At 47.5% G+C, this 8,943-nt stretch overlaps 3 protein-coding genes across 3 annotated transcripts in view; 1 reads left to right on the forward strand and 2 right to left on the reverse strand.

The window, feature by feature from the left end:
* Positions 1-1,334: 1,334 nt before the first annotated feature.
* Positions 1,335-4,756, reverse strand: Pmar_PMAR027690 (Set1 complex component swd2, putative; the record flags this gene model as incomplete). Its single annotated transcript, XM_002780708.1, has 13 exons — positions 1,335-1,469; positions 1,542-1,659; positions 2,094-2,250; positions 2,301-2,352; positions 2,675-2,960; positions 3,002-3,172; positions 3,246-3,298; positions 3,404-3,552; positions 3,897-4,024; positions 4,080-4,170; positions 4,308-4,421; positions 4,477-4,564; positions 4,616-4,756. 13 exons carry the CDS (start codon positions 4,754-4,756, stop codon positions 1,335-1,337), a joined length of 1,683 nt encoding a protein of 560 aa, XP_002780754.1.
* A 464-nt stretch (positions 4,757-5,220) lies between these two features.
* Positions 5,221-6,119, forward strand: Pmar_PMAR027691 (hypothetical protein; the record flags this gene model as incomplete). The annotated part of the gene is made up of 6 exons (XM_002780709.1): positions 5,221-5,327; positions 5,383-5,502; positions 5,549-5,699; positions 5,747-5,854; positions 5,903-6,008; positions 6,052-6,119. 6 exons carry the CDS (start codon positions 5,221-5,223, stop codon positions 6,117-6,119), a joined length of 660 nt encoding a protein of 219 aa, XP_002780755.1.
* A 1,767-nt stretch (positions 6,120-7,886) lies between these two features.
* Pmar_PMAR027692 (hypothetical protein, conserved) overlaps positions 7,887-8,943 on the reverse strand; it is a gene marked incomplete at both ends in the record, with an annotated part of 2,279 nt that continues 1,222 nt past the window's right edge. Inside the window, 4 exons of the mRNA XM_002780710.1 lie at positions 7,887-8,006; positions 8,077-8,172; positions 8,229-8,354; positions 8,573-8,809. Of these exons, the coding sequence (XP_002780756.1) occupies positions 7,887-8,006; positions 8,077-8,172; positions 8,229-8,354; positions 8,573-8,809 (579 nt within the window). The remainder of the gene's footprint in view (positions 8,007-8,076; positions 8,173-8,228; positions 8,355-8,572; positions 8,810-8,943) is intronic.

Raw genomic sequence — 8,943 nt, forward strand, 5'->3', positions numbered from 1 at the left:
CTTCTAGTGTTACCGCTGCTCGCGATGTGTCAGTGAGGTTCTTCATCACTTTAGAGGAGGGACCGTCGTGGCTTCCTTCACCGGGCATTGCAGATCATAGGATGAATCGGGCGGAAGCCCACAGACTGAGTGTTGATATTCGGAAGGGCAATTCTCATAACTGATTGGCTGAGTCGACGATCGGTCTCAGTAAGAATCCTATCGAACGTGGGCCCAAGATGTTACATATATTTGAGCATAGCGACCGGAGATCCGATGAGAGGGCCTTCCTTGATTCGACGAGCCAACTCTCACTGATTGACAAACATGGACTTGGTCCATCATCAGAAACGGAGTTCAAGAAAGCACATGAACTGGTAGTAGTTAGAATGTGCGTCGTCAAATTAATAGACAATCGTATAGATATCCTCAAGCACGCCGGGCACAGTCGTAGTAATGGTGCAAATCCACCACGAGGTGTCCGAAATCAATGAATTGAAGAATTACGTCTTCGAGTGTAGCAATGCTCCCATAGAAGTTTCTGAATATAGAGAAGAAGGTTCTCTAATGATGCCGTCAATAGCGTCTGTCATGGACGAATCCACGCTATACCTACTGTTCGTATGAAGAGGAGCAGAGAGCGGGCGCTTAACTGTGCCCTGCATGGTTCCTCCTCTGACCGTGTCCAATAGATTGAACATTTATTGAAGTCAGATCATGCTCAATCGCTCAACAGCAGTGGGTGTTGCGATGCGAGTTGGGCGTGGAGCTCAGCTGAAACCGTGGACAAAGTTCAACGACCATACCAGGGGAGAAGACACGATCCACAGTGCCTACAATAGCAAAGACAGATATCACACTCACCAGGCGCCCTTCTTGAATATATCCCACTCGACGGGCCAAGCAAGACGAGCATAATCTATTCGAGATCGATTGAATCTCTTCACACTAGCAACGATCCTCCTCCATAGGGATCTGCCTTTTGAAGGGGCTTCCAGCACAGCTGCCATGGTATCCTCAAACAAGGACGGAAGTAGTAACACGAAGCACAACGACAGCTACCAAGACCACCATGCCGACATAATTCCCAATGTCGGCAAGCTCCCCAACATCAGAGTAAATTCAGTACTTCTACTGAGTAATGAGTATGTAAGTAACAGTACGAAGTGAAATACACCAACCTAATTCTGGAAGCCCTAAAGACGGCGACTAGATATGCACACTCCAACAGGATCATCATCACAACGCTGTGTCTTCGACGTGTTCGTGACTCAACAGCAAGCTCGATAGAAGCTACGTATACAGCAAGCAAAGGAACAGGGATAGGTAACGACCAGGAAAAGAGGGAGGGGCTTTCAATGGACACTATTAGCAGTGGAGGCGAGCTTAGCCAGGACGCTCTGTACGTTAGTGGCAATATCGTCTATAGACACGCTCTGTAATTCCAACACTTTCTCCTCCCCAAAGTGCTCCCGACAGTCATCAAGTATCTACAACGATAAAAATATGCCCTCACCGAGGATCGAACCCGGGAGGAGTCTAGCTGCTAGACTCTAGCATACCGTCTGGAATATTTCACATTCAACATTCTCCTTTATCTTCGCCTCCGTATAATGACGTTGCTCCAGGCGTGACCAAAGAGCATCCGTAGAGCACCTTAGGACCACTACCAAGTCGAACCTGAGCAGCCATACCATCACAGTAACCAACTCTACCTTAAAAACCACTGCACGTAACTCGGTGAAAAATCGATGAGAAAACACAGAAAATATGTTCCTCAGGCGATGTTACACGAAAAATGGACACCAGATTAATATCATAATCAATGCTGATTTCCCTGAAACGTCATAGTCAATTTCCAGCTGGATTTGAGTACTACAACCCTCCTTCCCAAACGATAGAACATTCTCCTATAGTAAACTCATTCTCGCCATCGCACAAGGCGCTCCAGCCGAGCTGTTTTGAATACCTTCGAAAAACCTAGCTCACTGTTGAATTCTGCGAGTAACGCAGATACGACATTAATTTCGAGCTGCCATTCCAATGATGCACATTTGCACTATGTACCTCTACAATTTAGTTTTATTCACATCACTGCTACACCCTACTATTACCACTCAGGCGGGAGGAAATCCGGAGAGTGAAAATCGATAACGACATTTTCCTTTCCGAAAACTCCGAGGCTCTCGAGATGCTGCTCAACAGCATCCTCATCGAATATGCTACAGTTATGGTCATCATCCCACTCGCTGTACAAATGCTCTGCTGCAACTAAAGGAAAAGAATCTTAGGTTAGACTTGGTAAGATTCAGATTAAGTACTAGTCTTGCCAAGCTCTATAACCCGACATGATCCTATCGCAGACCCCAACTCCTTAGAAAACGTTGATTTCCCAACACCTGGCGTACCTGCTACCAGAACAGAGTACGGCATTGCTACGGGAAATGGGTAAACTACACTGAAAAGATATGACCTTGTGCATGCGTGCAGCAACCAACACTACTTCTAACACGCCCTGATGCTAATATACCAGAAGACTGTAACCCAACAGCTCATTCTCACGTCGGGATATTCGTAGTAGAAGAAATGGTAACAACAAGGAAGAACACCGTACTCCATCGACGATTGCACTCAGTAACCAAGAGTAACCTGAGGTCCCCGGTTCGATCCCCGGCAGCCGCATTTCTCCACTCACCTGTTGCTTGGCTATCGCCACCGGATCCGTCTGCGTCCCAATAGGTGCCGTGAACTGTTTGGGTATCCACAACGCCACTGCGGCAGCTGCCGATGCTATCAACGACCTCGTCGGAGAGAACTTAACGCATCTAGGGTATCCAGAATGGCCCTTTAGGATAGCCACCGGCTTGGGCTCGCAGGCTTGCACATTAACAGGGTCCTCACTCATGGCCTGTTCCTGTGCCCCTTTGGTGAGAGTCGGCCATACATAAATACTACCACCAGGCACTCCACAGAGAACGTAACTGAATCACAGTGAACCGAAATATTTCTAATATTTTCATACCGCGCGTCCGGCGAAAATGTCGGCCTGAGCCCATCCCGCTCTGGCAAGCTCTTCCACGTCTGTGACCCCGACTGCAAGTGGGGATCGTCAAATTTATAAGTCGCTCTCAAGCGCCCAGAAAAAGAGTCTATGGCGAACAGGTCTCCCGCAGCTGTCGAACATAAAAGGTATCTGAACGGAAATCAAATCTTAGCGGAGCGATGCAAACAATAACGTACTTTCCACAAGTGAGAATAGCATCGACCTCAAAGGGCTTCCTTGCGTAAATGGCGACAAGTCGAATGCCTCAAACTCCCCCTGAAATACCACGAATAGAAACCCCATAAAGAAATACCCAACAAATTGCCATTCCTTAAAACTAAAGTACGTGAAGAGCAACTACCCGACCATCACTACTACTACCCTATCGAATTGGCGATTGTCAAACATATGCACTTTAGCGATGGGCTTCTTGCCAGCATCCCCTGTTGGTGTAGAACTCGATACAGCAAAGACCAAGCCTTGAGTATCATAGGTCGCACAGGGACCACCGAGAATGCCACTCGAGGTACCTGATGCAATGACAACAACGACTGTCCGTGCAGTTCGCCAGAGTGAACTTTCAAATTCGTTCGAGAGTAGTTCCCCTCATAAGACCCAGTGACCTTTTGGCAATATTTTTATTTCGCAAGACCCAGTGACATAGGTCAGCGCCATGTAGCAATACAAGAACATGACGAACACGTTGACGACGAAAAAATTTCGAGGAAGTTCTTGTTGGTTTCTGAGCACTTCTGCCGTTATTCATATCTAAACTCCTATACTGAGTGCGGAAACTCTTGAGGGAAGCGAATATATATTCCTACTCCACCACTGGGCCAACGACCATGCACACCGATAAGCCCCCAAGTATTACCCTTAGTGACTTGTTCCTGACTATAGACCCGAGCCACTGGTCTTTCCTTTCTTAGGTCCCACATAAGACAAGTCGAATCACCACCACTAGCTGTACTCAAAGATGTTGACAAGAATTGATCCTCGTACCTTTCATAATGATATCCTCACTTTACGATGCACACTACGAGCCTGCTATTATTACGGATGGACCTTCAGAGAGGACACTGGCCCTGTATGCCCTTTGAAATACCGCAAGAACTTGTTTTCATATAGATCCCAATATCTCAACGAATCTGCAAGTAACAGCAACAACAGTTACTCATAGTTCGATCAGGAGCCTTGAAGGGGCCATCACTATGATCTCAGATCCAACAGATTCCAAACGGGAGTATCCACACTGCGACTACATTCCTTTAACGGGCATCCCGACTATTACGATCGAAATCAACCCGACTCGAACAGAGCGCCGAGTTAGTGCCACTATGAACAAACTGTATATTATCGCAGCCGTATTTTCTGGAGTAGAGTAACTTGTGGCGAACACCTGCATGGAGGACCTCAGGTAGAAGAACCCTAGTCGTCGTCCTAGTGGGCCTTACCCTTTTCTGTGTCATATATACTAACACTTTCATCATCACTACTTGCTATAAGGTACCTCCCATCAGATGTAAAGTCAATACTATTGACCTGAATACACACACCCTCTATGGACCATACGATCCTGTCTAGACCTACTACCCTCTTAGTGGCATCCTTAAAGACCTTACCAACAGCCATATTAGAGAGTATCTCATCAGTGAGCCCGATAGGTGCCGGAGTAGTAGTAGTAGCCCCAGCAGTGCTGGACTTACCACCACCAACCTTGGACCCCTTATACATACACTCAATTCAACAACTGACGACGACGATCTATGATCTACCGTGGTGGTGCATTCTACGTTGAGGAATAGCAAGATTTAACAAGATGTGCAAGATTCATTTGAGATAGATCAGCAGCAGCTTCTGCCGAAATTCATGGCGTGGTCTATAGACCCCGGTGTCGCTCAACAAACCGATTTCGAAACTCAGAAGCGTTTCCTGAATTGCTCCTTACACATATAATACGATGCTAGAATCGATTCTGAATTGACCCACAACTCATTCAATGAACATTCAATGAACTCCTGAGTTTCAAGAGCGCTTCCTGGACTGAGTTCTGCATGTAAAATCCGATCGTTGTGAATCTCAACAAGGGTTTATTCAACATACCGTCACCTATTAAAACTCTCACTTCGAGGGTTTATTTATTCGGGACGTGTAGGCTTACTGAGGCCACCCGTAGGAGAGTTGATTAACTTCTATCAATGTCCCAAGATGGTTCCGAGATGGACCTGGTCCCGGTCTCCTTGGCCGTGGTCAATGGTCAACTAGCCAGAATGGAGGTCAAGGACAAACTCTTGAGAGGCGCTCAGTACGACGAGATTCCTACTGTTGGCTCTACTGTTGTCTTGAACCTCTCTATGAAGATACTTCGCCCGCATGTGGAGTGGTATTCTTCTGGAGTCGACCGATCCAAGTACCAAGGAGCTCTACAGACAGATCAAGATGGTTCAAGGCTTGCTCGGTGATAGTAGACGAACTTTTAGGTAACAGCAGGTATCATACCACTCCTCCTTGAACATGACCTTACAGGTGGTTTAAGGAACTGGCCGTGATCCCTACTATTCCTAATGAGTTTAATAAGAAGTCAGAGGTCGACAGGGCTCTCGGAGTGGCCAGCAAGAGTCTACTGCTCGCCTTCCTCCTCACTGATCGTGTCCTCTGGCTCCAAAAGCTCGGCCTTGTGAGAAGCTCCCCATCGCTTTCCTTCTCCCGTATTCCCTATTTCAGATCAGACGTGATAGCAAGCCCGTTGATACCCTTAAAATGTGTATGAAGTTCTTTACATTGATGCAGCTCACGAACTTCGCCATCGCCTATAAGAAGTATCGCGAACAAGTAGGGAAGAACATCATCCCGATAGTCCCGTGGCACTCCCCTCCTTAGGTTGCCCTCCAGGGCCAGGCTGGTCATGATCCCTCCATCGAGTCGGCCCAACTACAGTTGGCCGTGAAGAGTCTCTTACTGGCTGTTCAGGGGCTCCACAATAGCGGTAAGAGAAATCCTTCTGATAGGAGTATTATACCTGATTTCAGGCTGGTTTGAAACTCACGACTCATTCGTCGGAGCCTTGGGAGTGGTCACCTGTGGCATGGACATGTGAGTGGCTGCCTCCAGCAGTTCGAGACCTCCAACGTTCCCTCAAGGTACGCCCTATGGCCCCGTCAATCAGCGAAACGAGCGTGATATGCTCAGCGCAGTAGCTCGAATTCTGGCTGCTGATACTTCTCTATTTTTTAATGAAAATTGCTTTGATTGTTGCTTCTATTGGCGTTGAATTTTGCGGGGGTTAGCCAAGGAGTGCATTGCAACGAGTACTTCCACATAAAGTTTGTCCCTCTATACCTGGGAAGATAGATAGCTGTATGCTCACCTTGATACTTCACCGTGCTTGCGTTGCCGAGAGAGATTGGAAGATGGCCGAGAAGGGTAGATGCGGGCGCGTAACAAGTAAACATCCCGGAAATCTATCTCGAAGATAAGGACATCAATTTCGGGTGGTAGTTTCGATGATGCAGATTTACACTGTGCAGCCCAGCGATCCATTTCTGAAGGGTAACATGACACCGCACCTTCAACCGAAGGCGGAAGGGTTCTCTTTGCCCAAGTCGGGTGGTGAAGTGCCGACCGCGAGAATACAGTGGCTCACTACCAATCTAGTACGTCTATGACGAGTAGCCAGGTCATCCCCGATGAAGTCGCCATCGGCGATGATCAATTCACCTTGGGCATCGGCAATATCGCCGGATTCGTCCGAGTACGATCAGTGACCTACGGTGACGCAGGCCCAATTCTTGGAGATAAAAATGCTACCAACTCGCCAGGACCGCTCATATCTAATCACTTCCTCATTGGTGATAACAATGGGCTAAAGTATTTCGAAGGAACATAACTCACTGAAAAACGTATCCCTCTCTGTACCATGAAGTTTCCTACGAAAGTAGTTTTCGGTTATTATCAGTGTGATGCTTATAGGTCGCGACACCGGAGATTAGCTGAGGGGTTCTGTTGTTGCATGCCGTTCCGAGATAGATATCTATACCGCGAGTTGGATTAAGCTCCCAATGATAGAATCGAATTCAGTATTCTACGCCCATCGTCACATCAGCACATATTCTCTGAATTACTTCGACTAAAGCTTGAGTTATGGAATCAGGGATAGACGCCATTGGTTGGATGCATATCGACGCATAGGGACCATTCCACAAGATTCTGCACATGGACTCCAGAGGGAAATACCATTAAAATTGATTCACACATTATGATATAACAGTACTGTATAATATTGTCCATACCCCACCAACTTCGGAGGAAAAATGCATTCTGATAAGAGGTCACAACAGAGCACACAATGGTGCCGTGAAATAGGTATTCACATATCTCACCTCTAAGCGCCAGTGTGTTGATCTTGTCCACAAAATAACTGGTCAATAAAACTAAAAGGTATTCGCATGTCTCAGGCCGAATCGCCGATTCATTTAGTGACACTGAGTCAGAGTGTTGATTTTGGTGACAGAGTGATCGATGCGCCGATGGATCCCATGACAATCCTTCCCGTAATCATATCATATGCTGATCATTGATGACGACTCTGATCATCTTTGCGACCGCTTCTTCGCCGTTTACGGAATACTAGATCAGTACCACTCCAGAACGCAACCGAAGATAAGACGGAGTACAAAGAGGCATGAATCATCACGTTCACATGGGAGGAGCTTCAGAGGAAGACGCCTGCGGTATTCCAGCCGCTTCACAGAATTCTGCCAGTGTTTTCTTGTACTCCTCGTCAACCATCGAGTCTGTCAGCACCACTGTCTCCTCAACACTTGTAGTTGTGTCCTGAGATTATTGCAGTGACGTCCTCAACTTCTCAGAGGTCAATCGTCGTAGATACTTTTTCATTCTGTTGCTTGAGAGCCTCGAGCATCGTCTTCCTCTCGGGTACTCCATCAAGGTTGTGATAGGCGTGATCCAGGATTTGCCGAACGATCTGCGAGAATGATTAGGGACAGAACCAAACCTCCATAGTGCCACCGACCGTCCTCAGAGAGAACACATACCTCTTCCTCCCTATCGGGGCCCCACACAAGATTAACAGGCAACTTGAGCACGTGGAGATGCCCATGGTCGTCTCCCACGGCCATGAGTGACTTCCCCTAAGAACACTCGTGCCCACTCTCCATAGAATCACGAGTGATATCGTAGTGTCTACCTCTGGACAGAAGGTCATAGATGTAAGACCAGCCGCAGTGACCGGAAAGGACATCAAAGGTTGATGACTCTGGTCGGTGAAGTCCCAGACGTCCACACTACCATCGACTCTGCCCAAGTAAAGCACCTGTCCAACGAAGCACATTAACCGTCAAGTTGATAGTAGTGGCATTTGATATCAATGTTCCGCGTATGGCATAAGCCCGCCAGTCTATAATCACAGTTTACGAAGTGTATACTAGACCCAAGCGTTCGTCATTTCAATTCTTCCAATACTTCACTTTGAATTTTCCCATGATCCCTCTACGAAGTCATATGAGCAACCAGTGTTCACCTCCGCCCTACCGCGGGCCGTGACGGGGAGCAAGCTCCGCACGCAAAGTAGTTGCTTGGTGCCGCACTCCGGAATATAGGCTCGCGTATTCTGTCAGCCAGGGACTTGACAGGCCTCGCTGTCTCCACTTCGTCCCCCTCCTCTTCCTCCTCATCCATGTTCGCCCTTCTAGGACGAGTAAGAGACGGTGCGGAACCTCCAATATACCAGAGGGAGAACTCCCAGTCCGATACAGCTAACATGAGGTCCTGAGGAAAAAGGCAGGGCAGTGGCAGCAGCCTACAGTGGAGAAACGGCTCTATTGTTTCTACTTTGTAGAAATACATGTGAGTACTACGCGTATTGCGGAAAACACGAGCAGAGTCGTTGAAGTTGTATGATG

The sequence above is a fragment of the Perkinsus marinus genome (genome assembly GCF_000006405.1).
Source record: "Perkinsus marinus ATCC 50983 genomic scaffold scf_1104296944160, whole genome shotgun sequence".
Taxonomy (NCBI): Eukaryota; Perkinsozoa; order Perkinsida; family Perkinsidae; genus Perkinsus; species Perkinsus marinus.